General features: G+C 27.9%; 1 protein-coding gene across 1 annotated transcript in view; it reads right to left on the bottom strand.

Annotated features, from left to right (window-relative positions):
• Nucleotides 1-2178: 2178 nt before the first annotated feature.
• The window catches only part of LOTGIDRAFT_123762 (hypothetical protein), a gene marked incomplete at both ends in the record, with an annotated part of 56728 nt that continues 37264 nt past the window's right edge, over nt 2179-21642 (bottom strand). Inside the window, 35 exons of the mRNA XM_009061008.1 lie at nt 2179-2277; nt 2511-2562; nt 2712-2812; nt 2953-3017; nt 3258-3365; nt 3602-3650; nt 3930-4061; nt 6114-6260; nt 6423-6483; nt 6882-7000; nt 7205-7561; nt 7918-8152; nt 10882-10982; nt 11144-11267; nt 11476-11679; nt 11838-12038; nt 12826-12905; nt 13259-13357; nt 13465-13621; nt 13906-14067; nt 14590-14669; nt 15112-15177; nt 15420-15490; nt 15683-15869; nt 16090-16218; nt 16481-16569; nt 16709-16863; nt 17063-17139; nt 17370-17449; nt 17655-17754; nt 18027-18097; nt 19351-19516; nt 19730-19823; nt 20032-20144; nt 20431-20643. Of these exons, the coding sequence (XP_009059256.1) occupies nt 2179-2277; nt 2511-2562; nt 2712-2812; nt 2953-3017; nt 3258-3365; nt 3602-3650; nt 3930-4061; nt 6114-6260; nt 6423-6483; nt 6882-7000; nt 7205-7561; nt 7918-8152; nt 10882-10982; nt 11144-11267; nt 11476-11679; nt 11838-12038; nt 12826-12905; nt 13259-13357; nt 13465-13621; nt 13906-14067; nt 14590-14669; nt 15112-15177; nt 15420-15490; nt 15683-15869; nt 16090-16218; nt 16481-16569; nt 16709-16863; nt 17063-17139; nt 17370-17449; nt 17655-17754; nt 18027-18097; nt 19351-19516; nt 19730-19823; nt 20032-20144; nt 20431-20643 (4344 nt within the window). The remainder of the gene's footprint in view (nt 2278-2510; nt 2563-2711; nt 2813-2952; nt 3018-3257; nt 3366-3601; nt 3651-3929; nt 4062-6113; nt 6261-6422; nt 6484-6881; nt 7001-7204; nt 7562-7917; nt 8153-10881; nt 10983-11143; nt 11268-11475; nt 11680-11837; nt 12039-12825; nt 12906-13258; nt 13358-13464; nt 13622-13905; nt 14068-14589; nt 14670-15111; nt 15178-15419; nt 15491-15682; nt 15870-16089; nt 16219-16480; nt 16570-16708; nt 16864-17062; nt 17140-17369; nt 17450-17654; nt 17755-18026; nt 18098-19350; nt 19517-19729; nt 19824-20031; nt 20145-20430; nt 20644-21642) is intronic.

Here is a 21642-nt window from a genome sequence, read left to right on the forward strand (position 1 = left end):
TGATGATCTCATTCAGTCTTTACTTTTTATTTAGAAATACCAGACTAGAAAGTAATTAATCTCTTTTGATTGACAATTTATTTAGATTTCTTTTGAAAATCCAAATGAGAGCACAGAGCATAATTGATCATGTTTAAGTTAAGTATTGTGTAGTCTTAGTATATTAAATGTATATATTTGCTACAAGTAATTTATGAAATGTGAAAAAGCTTATTTTTATAGAATAATTAGTTGTTGCATAATGCTTTAATCATGATATAAATAAAGCTGTTTCATTAGAAATTCATATATTTGTCTTTCACAATTTGATTTACAATATCTGCTTTCCAGCAGAAAGCCTTCTTTACTGGACTTCAGAACGGAATATTGGGCATAAAGCTATTCTTTTTATATGCTTGTTCAAAACAACCAAAATACAGTACCTTTGGATTCACATTGGATGGCCATTCTTGTCACTATTAAAATTAGGAAATAATTTTCTATTGCCCAAGGAATGAAAAAGTATTAGTTAAAACACTCTTTAATTAAACAAAGAAATCTGAATCTAAAAATATTAAAGTTGAACACTGAACTGTTACAAAGTTTTAAAATTAAACATTCCTCAAAATACCAGCAAAAATACACTTTAAGGTTTTAAATTTACACTTTAAAAACTTCCATTCAAATCTTTAACGAAAATAGAGTTAAAAAAACTGACACAGGAAGACAATGAAGCATGCTTTTGTCTTAAAAATAACACAAACTAAAGTTGTTCATGAAGGTATCACAGCACAAAAATTTCAACCCAAATATGATCAACTAATAACCAAACTAAAAAATAAATAGATAAATAAATAAATAAATACTACGGGTGGTATTATGACTAGATGATTTAAAAGGCAAGAAAAATAACATAATGTCTATATACAAAATAACATAGTATTAAAAAAAACATATTAAACATGGATTCACAACATTCAGCTACATTAATATTAGCACTTGTTATAAAAATATATTCTGGTTAGAAACTAGATATCATCTCATGATTCATTCCTTCAAACTATCCATGATTTTGATTCAGTTCATTTGTAAAATATTGCACATGTCCCAGTAATCCCAGATTTCCCGCGATTAGAAGGAAATTCAAATATAAAGATATTGAAGTGAGACAAAAACCATCTCACAAAAAACATATTACAATATCATTCTAAATCTTTTTAAACATTAAAATGAGATTCTTAAAATCAAAACATTGGATTTAATCTAACAATATATAGAAATAACAAACAAATAACAAATAGAATAATTACTGAGGAGTATTTAAACAGTTCATTGTCTTAAATATTTGAAATATTTTCTGAGTAAAAACCCTGAATCCTCATTAAATAAATTAACAAACATTACAGTGATGTTATAAATATTGTAATATTACTAATATCAAATATTACTTCAACTGCAATATTACAAATATCAAATTTTACTGAAATAAATATTACTGCAATATAACTAATAGTAAATATTACTGCAATATAACTAATAGTAAATATTACTGCAATATAACTAATAGTAAATATTACTGCAATATAACTAATAGTAAATATTACTGCAATATGGCAATAGAACAAATGTCAACCACTTCAGCAACAAAACAATTATCAAATTATTACTGCAATATTCATAAAAGCAAACTGGATGGATTTTATATTTAAAAACTGTCTGTATCACACTATAACACACACAAAATATTTATATCAGTTGTCAAATTCACCATCCATTTAATATTAATACTGCAAATGATCACATGTCCAAACTATTTACAAATTTCTGTGGGAAAAAACTGTCAAACTCATGCTCTGTACATAATATATTATTTACATGGACAAATCCTTGAATAAATTATTCAAACTTATCAACTACTTCACTACGCTAGAAATTAATAATGCGCATATCATTATGTCTATATATTCTTCATTATCTTATGATCAATAAGGTAACATGGTATATTTCACTAACATAATAAAACATAACATAACATCTGGAACTAAGGTTTTTGTTTTTATGAAAACTCTTACATCAAACTACATTACAAGCAGCATTAGGAATAAGTTACACATTGTCTTGGTTTTATATAGTTTCATTTTCAGGTTTAATCTTAGACTATTTGGCCAAAATGGCACTGAACTTGTGTTCTTACGAAAATTAGATGCCAAGTTCGTTCTCATATTGTTTGCGGAAACATTCTCCCACAGGGAAGAAATCCCAGCATCTTTGTTGATACATCTCCCAAACATAGGATTCCTGAAAAATTCAGAAAATATAACTTTAATCTCTACATTAGAAATAAATGACTGAGTAGAACACAATTTACAAATAATGGAGAAAACTACATATTTAATGCCTTGACTTTGTATAATATGATTAAAACAATATTTATTACTATCTATAATATCAATTAAAATACTTTTTGGTTAAAAATAAAACTCTCTGTGTTCAATACCAAAAAGATCTTGACATAGAATAAAATTTGTTACCTGTCCAGTATGTTCTGTGTCAGGTTTGTTAATGAGATGCATCAAGAAAAACCTGCAAAAAAAACCCCCAAATAAACAAATATAATTCTATTAATCTATATAAATCTATTCAAATCAAAGTAGTATGTCAGAATTGAAAGATGTCATAACTGTATGTTTAACCTTCAAACAGCTTTAATCATGACAAATAGAGTTACTTACATGTAGTTGGCAAAGTTGTGTTCATTTTTAACATGCGTTTCGAAACCATGCGGAACTTTATCGAAATACTCTTTTCCGATTCCACATATGAAGCATTTTGACTGAAAGAAAAAATTAATCAAAATTCATGAAACACGTAATAGAAAGTTAAATATCAAGAAAAACAATTAATAACATGTATTAAATTTATAAGAAAAAAACAAAAATCTGTGGTTTTTAATTTAATAAAATATCTCATTACCTCCATGTCTTCTTTTACTTGTTCTAATTGATCTCTCAGCTCTCCAAAGGCATCAATAATCAAACCTGAATAAACATACAAGATGAATAGTTGTTACCTTATTATGTTAAATGAATATAACATCATCACAGAGCATCTAATTCTTTTAACTCATAACTCACTAGGGAACTTAATTCTGAAATGTGCTATTGATAGCTGATATTGAACTTAAAAGGCTGGTAAACTAAATATTTAGAGTTGCATTTGGTTTAAGTTGTTGAAAGTTGTGTTAAACCTTGTAAACTATAAATATGGAATGCACTTACCCTGAATAATGGCCAGGAGAATAACAATAACAAAGAAGAAGAAAGTAACATCAAATAAAATTCTATAAACTTCATAAGGATCACCATCAGCTGGTTCTATTTCATCACCTGTAGAATAAATAGAGATATTCAGTATTATACATATAGAACTATTGTTAAAACAAGTACACTGGAGATTAGAGGAATAGAAACACCTATTGTAATTATCAAGTTAGATACCTTAGAGGTTGAGTAACTTGCTCATTAATTGGCACTGATATATAGATCTCAAGAAAAATAAATTGTGGAATCTTAAAGTTATCCTGAGAGAACTAAGATTTTATGTTGAATTTTAGAAAACTTACCAATACCACCTCCAGCTCTCACTCCAGTGTGTAAATGATAAACAAAACACTAAAATAATAACACTATAGTTAATGATATATATCTTAATAGAACGAGTAATTGTGAATATAGTATATATAATGCACAACCCTTCTTACTGCTTGTGAATCTGCTAAAATCTGTCACTGTAAATAATGTGCACTCTATCCTTTATCTAACCTTATTCTACAACTTACATACATAATGCTGCCAAGTTTCATTGAACACTGTTACAATGACAAGCCACTGTTTATTGATAAACAGCTACATTAATTGTACAGAACTTAACTGTATACAGTTAACACCTACCGTTGCCATGTCATGACATTTTTGATCGACTTGGCCATCTTCTTCCTTAACATAAAATTTGCGGAAGAAATTAAAGGCAATAACTGTATAGATATATACAACAACACAAGTCAACATCACAGTCAACACCAGCTGAAATATAATATAGAATAGACATTAGATATTTATAACTTTAAGTAAGATGTCATGTTCGTGTGTGTAAAACAAGTTGCTTTTTGAAAAATGAAAAAGAAGAAAGTAATCATGAAATGAAAATGAAATGAATAGAGTTTTACGTCCTACTTTTCTGCAACATGTGGGCTAATGAAGACGGGCAACGCCATGCAGGTTGCAATGAGGGAAATTTTGCCAGGACAGCGACATTAGCCTACTCTTTTTCGATTTCCAACTGTCGAGGGATCTTTAACGTGCACAGCCTGTAGCACACGGGGCCTCGGTTATGTCAGGAAAGTAATCATGAAACTGTACTCTATCACACTATCATTTGATGTATGTAATATATTTTGTAAATTAATTGATTTCATAGAACAATTATCTCTTTTACCATCAACAAACATCTAATATATCAATACTGTTATATATTATAGTTCTATGATCTAATATATCAATACTGTTATATATTATAGTTCTATGATCTAATAATAATATATCAATACTGTTATATATTATAGTTCTATGATCTAATATATCAATACTGTTATATATTATAGTTCTATGATCTAATATATCAATACTGTTATATATTATAGTTCTATGATCTAATATATCAATACTGTTATATATTATAGTTCTATGATCTAATATATCAATACTGTTATATATTATAGTTCTATGATCTAATAATAATATATCAATACTGTTATATATTATAGTTCTATGATCTAATATATCAATACTGTTATATATTATAGTTCTATGATCTAATATATCAATACTGTTATATATTATAGTTCTATGATCTAATATATCAATACTGTTATATATTATAGTTCTATGATCTAATATATCAATACTGTTATATATTATAGTTCTATGATCTAATAATAATATATCAATACTGTTATATATTATAGTTCTATGATCTAATATATCAATACTGTTATATATTATAGTTCTATGATCTAATATATCAATACTGTTATATATTATAGTTCTATGATCTAATATATCAATACTGTTATATATTATAGTTTTATGATCTAATATATCAATACTGTTATATATTATAGTTCTATGATCTAATAATAATATATCAATACTGTTATATATTATAGTTCTATGATCTAATAATAATATATCAATACTGTTATATATTATAGTTTTATGATCTTATATATCAATATTGTTATATATTATAGTTCTATGATCTAATAATAATATATCAATACTGTTATATATTATAGTTCTATGATCTAATATATCAATACTGTTATATATTATAGTTCTATGATCTAATATATCAATACTGTTATATATTATAGTTCTATGATCTAATATATCAATACTGTTATATATTACAGTTCTATGATCTAATATATCAATACTGTTATATATTATAGTTCTATGATCTAATAATAATATATCAATACTGTTATATATTATAGTTCTATGATCTAATATATCAATTCTGTTATATATTATAGTTCTATGATCTAATATATATTATAGTTCTATGATCTAATAATAATATATCAATACTGTTATATATTATAGTTCTATGATCTAATAATAATATATCAATACTGTTATATATTATAGTTCTATGATCTAATATATCAATACTGTTATATATTATAGTTCTATGATCTAATAATAATATATCAATACTGTTATATATTATAGTTCTATGATCTAATATATCAATACTGTTATATATTATAGTTCTATGATCTAATATATCAATACTGTTATATATTATAGTTCTATGATCTAATAATAATATATCAATATTGTTATATATTATAGTTCTATGATCTAATATATCAATTCTATTATATATTATAGTTCTATGATCTAATATATCAATACTGTTATATATTATAGTTCTATGATCTAATATATCAATACTGTTATATAGTGATCTAATATATCTCTACTGTTATATATTATAGTTCTATGATCTAATATATCAATACTGTTATATATTATAGTTCTATGATCTAATAATAATATATCAATTCTTACCTGTTTGCCATTGTGTGTGACTGACTGTAAGATGGTTCGTAAAGTTTTTATTCCAATGGCAACATCCAACAAGTGGGCTGCGAAGAAGAAATAGTTGAAGTTGCCGAGGACTGAAAATAGGAAGTACCAGGCACTATACAGGAAAGCCTAAAATATATAAAATTATACTCAACATATAGGCTTAGTTGCGAGTACAGTCGTATTATATATTTCAAAAGATATATACATGATACATAGAGAATGATATTAGTACATCAATTAACAAATCTGAATGTCAAATAAGAAAAAAAAAAAATTTATTATACTTACATTATCTGTAAATATAGCTCCCCATTTCCATATTTGGTACTGAAAGTCTACATTAGACAAGCTGAAAAAATACAGATTGATTGCCAATAATTATAATTAACCTCTTTTTATATAAATAATAACCAGATATTTCAGCTAATTTTCTAGATCAGAAAACTATATAGATATAACAAAAGTTTTAACACATTGTGTCAGTATGTAACATACAAATTAAAGCGAAAGTATGTGCCAGTTTGAAAAAAAAAAAACAAAAAAGAGATCGTCTCCCTTTGGTGCACAGATTCATCAATTTCTGTCAACTTTTTTTAATAATTTTTTTCGAAATAATCTAAAATTCCAATTTTTTTTGTTTATTAAAACTCTGCATTATTATGTAGAAATTTCCAAAGATACAAGGTAAATTGATACATAGTCTCACTTTAAAAATGAAATAATAGAATTACCAAACACAAAACTTACAAGGCAGGTAAATACGATTTGGTTGGTGCTGTTGTTTCTTTATGTACATTTTGTTTCTCCATTCCTAGTAATCCACTGATAGCTCCATAATCATATTGTTCAGCATATCGAGAGCGAACCTACAATATACAGGGTTTAAAACGGTTAAACAGCACAACTATCAAATCTGCATATCTATTTAATTTTTAAAGTGTTAACTCTATTGTATTAAATTGTATCAAAGAATCAATTGTTGAAAGGAGATTCACTTCAGGTGTAACTTTTAGAATGACTGACTAAAAACCTGAACAAACTATTCCCGATTTGAAATCCTAAAATCTTACCTTCTTTTTAACAAATTTATCCCAGTAACTTTCTGGGAATGATCTGGTACTAAGAACAAGACGATCCCACTGAGCTTTCAAATCATCATCACCAGGTTGTTCAGCAACATACAATCCTTCGAATTCTAATTTACGGGCAATCTCTTTTTCACGTTTAAATATAACTAAAGGCACTTTAAGACAGTAATAAGCTATCAATATGGACAGTGAGAGAAGACAATGCAAGAAAGCTAGACCAGTCATCACGTATTCTAGATATGTTTTATCATCTTCCATTGTAACTATCTCAGCTATATCTTCATCACCTCCTTCAGCAGTCTCATTACCAGCAGCACCTTCTTCTGTCTTAGTTGATACCTAAAATCATTCCAAAAATATTCAGCTAAAAAATTGTCATAAATGGTGATATAAAATAAGAAATAATAAATTGAGTACTAACAGATACAAAAACAAAAATTCAAATGCATATATCTATAAAATAATTCCTCTATGAACATTTCTGATCAACATAGGTTTTAAATGGTTATAGATGTCTGATTTTTGAATTATATAACCCAATGTCAGTTTTATATTCTTCATCATGCTATGGGTTACTAACATTGTGTACTAACAACTACAAAAACAAATACCATTAATCAAATGCCTATATTCGTAAAAGATTTTTCTTTTTTGATTAGATCCTAAAAAACTCCATGTCATCCTTTTTGCATGACTGTTATTGTTTCATTCCACCACCATAATAAACTATTAGCAAACAAGACAGAAACTGTTAAACAAAAGAATCTTACCTTATAAAAGAGTAACATACAATTCAAAATGAAGGCTAGAACCAAGGCCATAAACTTAAAGTTGTAGAAATTTCTTGCAAATAAACTCTGAAAAAGAAATACAGTTTGTTTTTTATCAATCCAGTTTAACAATGTTCTATTCTTGTCTACATGTTGACCCCTTTAAATAATAGGAATTGTAAAATATAAGCACTCCAAAATGACTGAAACTTAAAGAAACCTGTTCATGGGCACAGGTCAATTGTTAAATATACAACATTTTACACAAACTATTAGAATTTCAAGTGAAAATAGTGGTTAAAATATGTGCGATACTTACCAAAACATACTTTCCATAATCAAAAGCTTGAGTTTCTAGAGGAGGTTCTTCTTCTATTGGTACAGATTGATCACCTAGTGTTCCATTCATATTACTAGTTCTACAATATAAATCATTTATCAATGGTACAGACTGATCACCTAGTGTACCATCAATATTACTAGTTCTACAATATAAATCATTTATCAATGGTACAGACTGATCACCTAGTGTTCCATTCATATTACTAGTTCTACAATATAAATCATTTATCAATGGTACAGACTGATCACCTAGTGTATCATCAATATTACTAGTTCTGCAATATAAATCATTTATCACTGGTACAGATTGATCACCTAGTGTTCCATTCATATTACTAGTTCTACAATATAAATCATTTATCAATGGTACAGACTGATCATCTAGTGTTCCATTCATATTACTAGTTCTACAATATAAATCATTTATCAATGGTACAGATTGATCACCTAGTGTTCCATTCATATTACTAGTTCTACAATATAAATCATTTATCAATGGTACAGACTGATCACCTAGTGTTCCATTCATATTACTAGTTCTACAATATAAATCATTTATCAATGGTACAGACTGATCACCTAGTGTATCATCAATATTACTAGTTCTGCAATATAAATCATTTATCACTGGTACAGATTGATCACCTAGTGTTCCATTCATATTACTAGTTCTACAATATAAATCATTTATCAATGGTACAGACTGATCATCTAGTGTTCCATTCATATTATTAGTTCTACAATATAAATCATTTATCAATGGTACAGATTGATCACATAGTGTACTGTTTATATTACTAGTTCTACAATATAAACTATTTATCAATGGTACAGATTGATTATCTTATGTACTGTTTATACTACTAGTTCTACAATATAAACTATTTATCAATGGTACAGATTGATTATCTTATGTACTGTTTATACTACTAGTTCTACAATATAAACCATTTATCAATGGTACAGATTGATCATCAAGTGAACCATTAATATTACTAGTTCTACAATATAAACCATTTATCAATGGTACAGATTGATCACCAAGTGTACCATTTATATTACTAGTTCTACAATATAAATCATTTATCAATGGTACAGATTGATCACATAGTGTACTGTTTATATTACTAGTTCTACAATATAAATCATTTATCAATGGTACAGATTGATCACCAAGTGTACCATTAATATTACTAGTTCTACAATATGAACTATTTATCAATGGAACAGATTGATCATCAAGTGCATCATTAATATTACTAGTTCTACAATATAAACTATTTATCAATGGTACAGATTGATCATTTTATGTACTGTTAATATTACTAGTTCTACAACATAAACCATTAATCAATGGTACAGATTGATCATCTTATGTACTGTTTATATTACTAGTTCTACAATATAAACTATTTATCAATGGTACAGATTGATCATCAAGTGCACCATTAATATTACTAGTTCTACAACATAAACCATTTATCAATGGTACAGATTGATCATCTTATGTACTGTTAATATTACTAGTTCTACAATATAAACTATTTATCAATGGTACAGATTGATCATCAAGTGCACCATTAATATTACTAGTTCTACAATATAAACTATTTATCAATGGTACAGATTGATTATCTTATGTACTGTTTATATTACTAGTTCTACAATATAAACTATTTATCAATGGTACAGATTGATCATCAAGTGCACCATTAATATTACTAGTTCTACAATATAAACTATTTATCAATGTTACAGGTTGATTATTTTATGTACTGTTTATATTACTAGTTCTACAATATAAACCATTTATCAATGGTACAGATTGATTATCTTATGTACTGTTTATATTACTAGTTCTACAATATAAACTATTTATCAATGGTACAGATTGATCACCTAGTGTTCCATTCATATTACTAGTTCTACAATATAAATCATTTATCAATGTTACAGGTTGATTATCTTATGTACTGTTTATATTACTAGTTCTACAATATAAACTATTTATCAATGTTACAGGTTGATTATCTTATGTACTGTTTATATTACTAGGTCTACAATATAAACTATTTATCAATGTTACAGGTTGATTATCTTATGTACTGTTTATATTACTAGTTCTACAATATAAACTATTTATCAATGTTACAGGTTGGTTATTTTATGTACTGTTTATATTACTAGTTCTACAATATAAACTATTTATCAATGTTACAGATTGATTATCTTATGTACTGTTTATATAACTAGTTTTACAATATAAACTATTTATCAATGTTACAGGTTGGTTATTTTATGTACTGTTTATATTACTAGTTCTACAATATAAACTATTCATCAATGTTACAGGTTCATTATCTTATGTACTGTTTATATTACTAGTTCTACAATATAAACTATTTATCAATGTTACAGGTTGATTATTTTATGTACTGTTTATATTACTAGTTCTACAATATAAACTATTTATCAATGTTACAGGTTGATTATTTTATGTACTGTTTATAACAATAGTTTTAACATTATAATTGTTTATGAACTTACCCAGACATATCAGGTTGATAAACATTCTGTGTTGAAGCTTGTAATAATGGTTGTTGATTTTCTTCAACTGATTCTTGAAAGAAAGCTTCATCTTCTTCTAACTATAAAAGTTAAAAAATCTATTGATGGCCCAACTAAGACAGGAAAATTTATCTACTATAATCCATTGAATGAGTCCTTTACAGATAGATGCCTTATATATAGGGTGTAGTAAATAGCTACATACCAAATTCAGTTGTATAAAGGAATAGGAATACATTACCTCCATATATTGAGTTTCCAGATCTGCTTTCGTGGTAGTTGATTTGTTTTCACTTGTAGCAGCAGGAGGAGTACCAGCTTCTACATTCGTTACTGATCCATTTGATGGTAGTCCATTAGATTTCCTGTTATTGAAAAAACATAATAATAATAGAACACACACTCCAATAACAACAGTTCTTGCAACATCTCTAAGACAGTGTTGGTGTCAAAAGATCAAACATGGTGGTCCAACATTGAATTGTTGTCTGATTTGTGATTTTGTGATTTCAGTTTTTAGCAAGTGAGCACACAAATGTCTGACATAATTTCGAACTTTAAAATGAAACCCACTTGTCAGTGTCTGTATCAGATCTATTGATCTCTATAGGATCTATTTTAATTGGTGTTAATGGAATACCAGGAGGACCAAGAGCTAGTGGTGCTAATTTAGCTGCCTCCGCTGCAGCAGCCAACTCTTTCTCTTTCTGTCTCTGTTTGGCTTCTTCTTCACTCTTGTCTCCCATCATCATATTGATAAAGAATTTCAGTAAAGTCCTGTTTAAGACCAAAAAATGATAAAATAAGAACATACTTAAAACTGATATATGATTACCTAATTTTAATGTGGATTTTGTATGTACACAAAAAATTTAATATTTTCATCTTTCACTACTAGTCTATAAGAAATGTGTTTCTCACTTAAGTATACTTACCAAACAATGTTAAATCCAAAACAAATGGTCATAAAGGACAATTTAAAGGTGAGTTTAATCAAGGCTACAAACACCTGCCAATATGTCATACTCTTGAAAGCTGAATAAGATTTTTTGATGTTTGTCCATGTAAAGAAGGAGAAGAATGAGAAGAGAAGATCTTTGAAGAATCTGTAGGTAATAGATATAGGCTCCAATACACTGAAAATATAATGGAGTTTATAAAAGCAGGTTAAAATTTAAATTAATTGTAAGATGTCAAATTAAGTTATACAAGAGCACAAAAGAACACTGTAACATGTTAATGATGTTAATCATAATTCAATTCAATTATATATATGATCATTATCTACTTATTAAAGTGTAAAAAGTGGGTTAATTGTGCTATCAAAGAATACCATTCGTAGTTCTCTTCTTTCTAAATCATCATTGATACATCAAAACCAATCTGACATTTCCTATAATAGTAGGCATGTAGTACTAACACATTCTGAGGTAACTCATATATATAATCAATTTATATACATTACTGATTGAAAAGAGATTTTAGCAAAAAAATAAAACATGAATATGGTAATAAGATTTCATGCTGATTTTGTTAGATTAAAATCTTTTTAAAAAGTTGGATGTGATATTAGTGTAACAGTATTAATCAAATGGGAATGAAAAGTGTCATTAAGATATATTATGATTGAAATTGGTGGAGATTTAGTTGTTAAATTGATAAAGTATATATCATAAGATAAAATAGAGGATGGGTAATTCATAAAATAGGCAATGGATTTGATATTTGAAAGATATGTGTAAATTGAGAGGTTATAACATTATCTAGTAACCTGTTGCTGGGTGCTTTTCTTTTTTGAGATTCGCTACAAATATATGATAAAGAGAAGAGAAATTACATATCTATGAATAACTGAATTAATCAAGACACAAAAAAAATTATTTTACAAATAGAAAATAACAATTTAGCAATAATCATTCTTACCCTCCTTCTCCTCCAAATCCACCACTCTTCAAAGCAGCTATTCTCTGTTCTTCTGCACTAATGCTAGTTGCATGCTGCATCTGCAAAATAAAAAATCTCCAATAAAGACACAAAAATAAAAGTTAAATATGGATCTGATGAACCTTAAAACCATGAAGTATAAAATACCCTTTGGTGAACTAACTGCCAAAATCCACTTCTTAAATCAATATTTGTAAAGTAACGTGAACAGAAGGAGATAAAGTCACTATATCTACAATGGCAAGATATGGTTCATAGGAAAACAAAAATCTAAGGGTGGATCTTGGCAAAATTTTGTTTTTTTACATTTTTTTACTGTCTTTGACTTCTAGAAACTTATATGGCAAGATAAGTGGTCAAAATCACAGCACTATATTTAATCAGTAACTAAAAACAAAATCATAAACAGTACCTCAAAAATAGAATCTTCACAGAAATTTACAAAACTCTCAAGTTTTTCCTTGTCTCCACCTTCATTAACAACACTGTGTAAAAACGAACGCTTTGACTCCTGCAAAAAAAAAACAGTTTGACATCAGAGCGAACCACAGCTATTTTGATTGTTAATGTCCTTTTCTCTTATCATAAATAACAAAATAAAAAAAGTAATACAGTTACCTTAATTTGTGGTTTTTCCCATTGATCAATATGGGACTGAGTAATTTCAAAGTAAACTCTTTCAATACGATTAGCACTACCCATAATCTCAATTCTTCCCAAGTAGGGTTCAAAATAGTCCAGTACACTTTTGGCTTTTTCAAGGAGTCGACCCAATCTGAAATAAAAAACGCCTTTTAATATGTGGTCAACAATAATAAAATTCAATATGAAATGCTGCCTAGTTTGGTCATTGGTGTACTCAATTGGGCAAAATTTTCTTTTCCTTAACTTAACGTGTTTTAGCATCTTGCCCCATTAAAGTTGTGCCATGAGAATTTTACAACATGATTTGGCTTGGGCAATTTTAATTCAATGCTTAAATGGAAATAACTCTCAAATTGTAATTCAAGAAACGGAGTCTATATTCACTAATCAATGCTAATAGATTCTCATTCTTACCGAGGTTCATTAGGCATATGTTCTGATAAATTAGTTAATAATACAGCCATAGTAAAACCAATGTCTTTAGCTGGGTTGTGGAATCGGTCAGTAAACTCATGGAAATCTACTTTACCATCATGATTGGCATCTACACACATCATGATATACTGGATCTCTTCTCTGTAATCAGAATTTTATAGCTAGTATAACCAAGTTTATTCATGTATAAAACAATAACAAAATCTATTAGAGAGCAGTGCTATTCAAAATTAGAATTATGTGTATTTAAATAAATTTCTTTCCTGGCCTAAAACTTAAAAAATTAAGAATACATGCTCTTTATTAGAAAAGAAGTTAATAAAACATTACAAATCATAAACAGTTAATTGAAAATTAGAAAGCAACTTAAAAGCAAATTTTCAGAAATAATTATTTGAAGGGAATGATTTAGAAAGCTTCTAGACTTGTTATGCATTAAAAGTAATGAATATTTGGTTTAAATGGGTAATATGGGATTGTTTTATAGCTGAGTTTGAGCAAATACAGTATAGAGGATGAAACCAGCAATGAACGTTATGTTGGTTTTAAATTAAGGGAGTATATGGATGTTTCAATAACTTGTCACTTCAGCAAATCAATCGAAAAATAATTGGAATGAATCAAAACTCAGGTGTGCACACTTTCATGCCATGCAGGACTTACTCTGTGTACACTTTTTGGGACTCCATTGCCTTACGGAATTCCTTATGTGAAATCCAACCATCTTGATTTGTATCAAATTCCTATTGTTTTAAAGATGAAAAATATTCATTTAAATAGCCACTACATATAACAAAACCCTCTGTTTTCTCAAAATGCTTCATAAAAACTCGAAAAAGACATTGGAATGTTTTGAATTTCAATTCTTAGAGTAAATTGGACATTACCTTTTATTACTATTAGTAAAGAAAATCAGATCAGCATTTTGAGAATACAAGAAGGGAAAATTAAATCAATATAAAAACCAACCTAGAATATATTTTCTGAGCTTCCATAGCCCGACGGAATTCTTTATCTGATATATAACCGTCCTGGTTTGTATCAAATTCCTATAATTTTTTATAAAACATAAGATAAAATATGTAAGATATACTCATTTCACCACATGGTGTTAACAAATAAAATAATCATTTGAATTAAATAGAATATGTATTAAGTAATATAATAATTAAATGTTAATTTTACCAGGAAGGCCTCAGATGATGTCAGATCTTTCATTTTCAGGAAAATATCAAAGAATTTCAGGATCATCTATAAGAAATACAATTTTAAGTTTAAATATTGTGATTGAGAGTTAACATTGTTCAATTAGACTGCAATTTTTAATATATTTGATAAATAATTGTACAACAATATAACTTTCAAAAACAATTTGGCATAATAATAACAAAATTACCTTTTATTGTGGTTGAAAAAGTTGGAAGTTGAAAGTTGAAAGCTCATTCCATTTCATTAAAATATTAAATTAATTATGGAATAAAATATTTATTTACCTCAACATTAGATGATGATTCAACCAATGTGTCCACCATCTGTTTTCCAATAGGTCCATTCATTACATTACCTAGCAAAAAAACATGCACAAGTTTTCATAACAAAATATCATAGACAGGCTCTAGCCTTACACTTCATAAACCACCATTAAACCATATTTTAGTTTGCTTTTGGTTAAACAACATTACACATATGCCCACAGAGTAGAGATTCCCATCATCACAGAGTACAGAAAGATAACAATCTGTAATACAAAAATTACCTTCCAACATAGAGAGTAACATTATCATCATTTCTTTCTGCAGCTCCATAAACTCTCTCAATAAATCTAGTTGATCAGGGTCTTTAGATAATTTATCTTGCATGTGGGCAAATATATAGATAAATCCACCAACAGCATCCCATAACCTACTGTGAGCTAATGCCAGTTGATTTAATGAACAAGGACCCTTGAAAGATAACAGACGGTTTACAAATACAAAGAAACAAGACTGATATTGAACAAATAAGAAAGCCTTATGTCTGCACGAATCCATGGAATTAACAGCTTTATCAATGTTCTTTAACACTCGCTATGAAGAAAGTATAATAAAGTGGTTTCACTTTCTGATAATCAGTCTTTTCAAGATATTTAATATGAGCAGCCTTAAACTAAGACTGGAGACTAACCTGGATATATTCAGACAATGAGCAGAAGACTTGTTTAGCCACCATACTGGCACGGCAGAAATGATCTTTACCAGATACATCAATTACATCTTTACCAGAATAATGCCAGTAAAAATCCATCATAGATTCCTATAATATAAAAACAAAGCAGTATTTATCTTCTTTTATCCTCTTGGTAACATTTTCACTTATAATTCTATTAAATAGTTATGGATTCTGCATATACAAAATCTTTTAACACGATCCTAATCATTTTGACTGAAAATTTTTTTTTTAATTTCAGCACATGAGATAATTAGATATAATTTCTATTTTATTCATCAATCAACGATTATCTTAAGAATTTAGGAAGTCTAGTCTATTGTTCTAGTTTTAAAATTAAATAATTTACCTGTAATCTGAGTAAATAATCAACTGTACAAATAACAACATTAACAGTTACTGTATTACCAGCTTGTGTTCTTAGATAGTTCTGGAACTCTGTAATAAAGAAATAAAAGGCTCATAAACTATGACATGATGGATTCTACTTTGAGGTAGTAAAATAAATAATTTTGATAAATCAAACATAAACAAAATAGAAGATTTAAGATATATGATAAACAAAACTTGATCTTACCTAGATTATGACCTTCACACATGAGTTGTAAAAATCGGAATATTTTACATGTAAATTCACCATCATGTAAGTTTTGGTCAGTAGAACCAGTATCAGTACTCATTCCTAATCCTTCAGCTTTATTGGTCCTTTCAAATGCATCCAAATCTAATACACTACAAGGGAACATTAATCAGCTAATATAAAATAAAGCACCATATAGTATTTGTATTCTCAATTGATACAATCCACAAATTCCTTAGAAATTGGAACAAAAATTTCTTCTGCATACGTACATGAATACCTTAAGTTAAGGCTAGAAATATGTATATTTTGCAATTAAACATTGGTAGGGTCTGTCAAAATTTAACTTACCTGCACTTCTCAAGCAATCCAGCAATTGATGAAAAGAATCCAACATCCTTTTTATCCTTCAAATGTCTCAACATTCTCTGTAACATATCATGATAATAATTAAAAATTTAGTTGAAGATAGAGGGTGCTGTCTTATTGTGTTTCTACTTATTTTCAAAGTTATATAATAACTGTTTTCAATTTACAAACAAATTAAATTGTCAACAAATTTTTTTTTATTGTCATGGTTCTCAAAAAAAAAAAACTTGAAATATTTTTATTATATATTTATTATGCAATAACTTATATTGACTAGTAATGTACATACCTTTTGTACTTCTATATTACCACCACGTAATAATGAAATACCTAAATCTATTGTATTCTCAACCATCATATTAAACTCTCCTATAAAATACATCATTTAATGTTTTGAACAGATATAATTTGTCAATATTTCAGTCATTCAAGAATCTTTATTCGCTGATAAAAAAAGTTTAAAATTGTTCTTCAATGTGTGTGGTAAAGACATTTTTCTTATATTATTATTTTTGAATATTGGATATTTCCAGTTTAGAAAAAGTATGAATAAAATATATCATGGTTTCATTACCTCTACTAGCACTGATATACAATAAAACCATTTCAGCTGCACCCCGATCAGACAGTCGAGATTGTTCTGATAATAATTGTTGTTTCTCCATCTCTTGTTCCTGAAATATTCATATTTAATTACTTAATTAACCTCAGAAAAACTCATTCTTTAAATATGTCCCTTAGACTACACTTAAGGATTTTAAATGTTTAAAGCAAGTGAGAAATAGGTTTCTTCAATATACCAAATAATATATTTCTTAAACATAATCTATATGGCTAATAGCTGATGTCCATAGTTTCGATCCCAGAAGCTTGTATTATAAAGTATGCTAAGTTATATATTTTTTTTGATCTCTGTTTTCTTCAGACAGTACACTGAACTACAAACATTATGAACTATGCTTAGTAAGTATACCAGTTTGAACGACACAAGAAACATTAAATTGTCACATTTTCTCACTGAAAAATACATAATTCTTGAAAGTTTGCAGGATTATTAACAGAGGGAAAGCATACTACATCATGCAGGATGAACTAACATTATATATTATACATGATATATGAGGTACCAAATATATATATATATATATACAATTCCAAACCCGAATCAAAATATTACCATTTTAGTCAGCAATGCTAAGCCATTCTCCTTTTTTACAGAAATTACAATTTGTATTCGGTTTTCTGATGAAGTAATTACAATAATGCAAATTACTGTATTATTACCAAAATTAAAGATTATCTGTGTGATCTGGATCTCCTAAATTGTCTACAAGGGTGCTATCTGAACTGCTATTAAAACCAGAATTTAGCTTGACACTGATTTTAAAGCCTTCCTAAAGTCAAATTGAAATGAAAACGTTCATATACTTATAAACTTCCAGTTACAAAGTAGAAACTGTACATAACACTGTGTCAATCTAAATATAACATGCATTATTCAGTTTAATCATTATGTTTAGAAGTGCCTACAACCATATAATTACTATTAGTATTCTAGTAGCTTCTCTATCTAACTTGTGTGTGATGTCTATTATAAGTGGTCACAAGAAATACATGAAACAACTAAATAAGTACATGTTTACTAAAGGAACAATATGATAACATATGAGACATGAGACTGTTTCAATACCTTTATCATTTCCCATTTAATCTGAGAGTTGGAGATAACAAAAGACAAAGAAACATAATGCAAAAAATATTAAATTTAAAGCAATTGTCCATTTAGGGCCAGATTACATGGCACAGCATTGGTCATTCACAAACTCTGTTAGCATGAAAGAAAACTGAATCTAGTGAACACAAGTTAGTATAAAAGCATTTCAAACTGGTAAAAAAAATGAATTTCCACCACCTTAGATTTGTTAATAAAAACAGACAACATCCAGAGATATGAATGTAAAATATGTAAAATACCTCAATGGACGGTCCAGCGCCTTCTTCACCTCCTTCTCCTCCTTCTTCTTCCTCTTCTTCTTCACGACAACTCTATAATGACATAAATCAGTTATCCTTTCTTCATAATAAACTCTACCAATTGATGAAGTGTGTGTGTGACTGTATGAGTGTGTTAATAACTTAATGTACAACATACGTAAAATATCAAGCCATAAAGCAATTTTAAAGTCTCCTCTTGACGCTCTAGAATTCATGTGTTATTTGTAACGAACTATGGAACCTTGATCCAATGATTTGTAACATACATACTTGACTCATTATAGAAGCATAAGACATAAAGAGAGGATCTTCTGGTAAACTACTTTGTTGTTCTTTAGTAGCAGCACGACTTAGAGCAGTTATTAATTGAGTTAAAGAATCTGGTTTACATTCTTCTTCAGTTTCATTCTTCTCTCCTTCTTCAACTGTCTCATCTCCTTTCTAAAATAGTTAAGCAGCAACTTAATATGATACAGTATATACTTATTGTTCTGTCTTCATTAGACCAGAATAATAAGACCTAAACCTCCATTCATTTCATTTAATATTTTATTCATAATACAGTAATCTTTATGAATTCAAATGACTATTCAAATTAATCACTTTTCATTTCAAGTTCCATTAAAGAAGAAATATATCCTATGATATACTTACTGTTAAGTCTTGAATTAATATAGTTTTATCTAATTCCTCTGTTTCTAACCACATCTCTCTATAAGCTTTCAAAAATAAGTTAATAGCTCGATGTCTAAAAAATAAAAGTAGTATGAAATTATCTAAATAATCAAATTATCCATGATTTCTGAAGAGACTTTAAATCTGCTATGTGTCTGTTACGTTCAGACAAGATACCCAATGACCTTAATATAGCTCTAAAAACATTCTAAAATGCTCTTAGATCAATATTGGAGGAGATCATATGCAATATTTGTACAGCCTAATCAAACCTGACCCACCTTGGTAAACTATGTAATGGGATCATTCTGAAACAAGCCATTACAGCTCTCTTTCTCTGGGTTGATATTAATTTCTTCCATGCACTCCTTTGAGCCAATGAAGGGTGTTCCACCTGTTTGCAAAAAAGAAATTAAGTAAGAACATAAGCAATCACTTAATATATTGCAAGTGCAATTAACAATGATAGATTGTCTTGTTTTGGTCAATCCTGGAATTTATGTTTAAATACTAATAATGTAGAACCATCATTGTCTAGAATGGTATAAGTTGATTTCAGAACAATTACACAATGTTTCTACATATAATAAGGCTTGGACAATTGGGTTAATCCACATTATTAATACAGTTTGATGTCAAGATATCACAGCATGTCGAAGACAACTCTTATTATTACTTACCAGATGTAAACCATGCATGACTTTAGCCATTGAAATAATTCTATCAATAACTTTACTCTGATCTAGTTGAGCTGTGGATGTTTTAGTATCACCTATCTTCTTATATAAAACTTTTTGCCATTGAACTTTATCATCAATTGGCTGAAAACGAAAACATGAGTAAGTGAATAATGACAGGAAAGTGACAGCCATTGTATCTATATTTTTATAGCGCTGGATAACTAGGAGTTACTCTGGAATGTGATATCAATAGCCTAAATTGAACTGTATAAGCTGCCATATTCCTCATAATTTCAACAAGAAGCAAATTCTTTATTATTGTTTTAAAATCAATATAACAACTGAAAATAAGAAAATAAATATAACTTACTCCTTCATCAGTTTCTAAACTTCTCAATAAAAATTCTTCAATGTCTCCTTCTGGATCCTGAAAATGAAACCACAAAATCTTTATTAGCTTAATAACTTAACACCAGCATACCACTGTCTGAATATCAAAAACATTCGAAATACTTCCAATAAAATGAATAAAGAGATTCAGGTTAATATTAATGCATATTAAACCAGCAATTCTATTAGAATCTTAGGTAATAAGTCATTAGGTGACTAGTGAAAGATCTAAAAAAAAAATTCATCAGATATTATCCTTAACTTCAATTATAAATTTCAATATATACAACTAAAAACAAACTATAAACTGATAACAAAATAAAACTTATACAATACATAAATGTATTCTAAAAATTGTATGAAAAATAGAGCAAAATGATAACTATAAAATTGCTTAAGATAATTTTGTGTGCAAATCAATATTCTACTCAGAATATAAAACTTATACAATGTATACAACTACAAAAAGTGATAGAAGTAAATATACATTAATATATTAAAATAATATAAACATTCAGATTAAGACTAATATATATTAAATATAAATAAATAGTATTTATAGAAATAAAAGTATTGGTAATAAAAATCTTTATGTGCTAAAAAACAAAATGTGCTTGGAACATTGAATTTATCAATTGACATGAAAGAAGCACTTAGAACGGGAGAAATGTTAGTTACCCTTCCTTGAGGATTCTTAGCCCAAATTTTAGCTTTGTAATTCTGAAAAGAGGTTTACAAGAAACTGCTAACAAGTTAAAGACTAGCAGAAGATGATAGAATGAGCTAGTTTGAAGGTTTGAATGTTAATACAGAGACATTAGG

This window comes from Lottia gigantea (assembly GCF_000327385.1).
Source record: "Lottia gigantea unplaced genomic scaffold LOTGIsca_45, whole genome shotgun sequence".
Taxonomy (NCBI): Eukaryota; Metazoa; Mollusca; class Gastropoda; family Lottiidae; genus Lottia; species Lottia gigantea.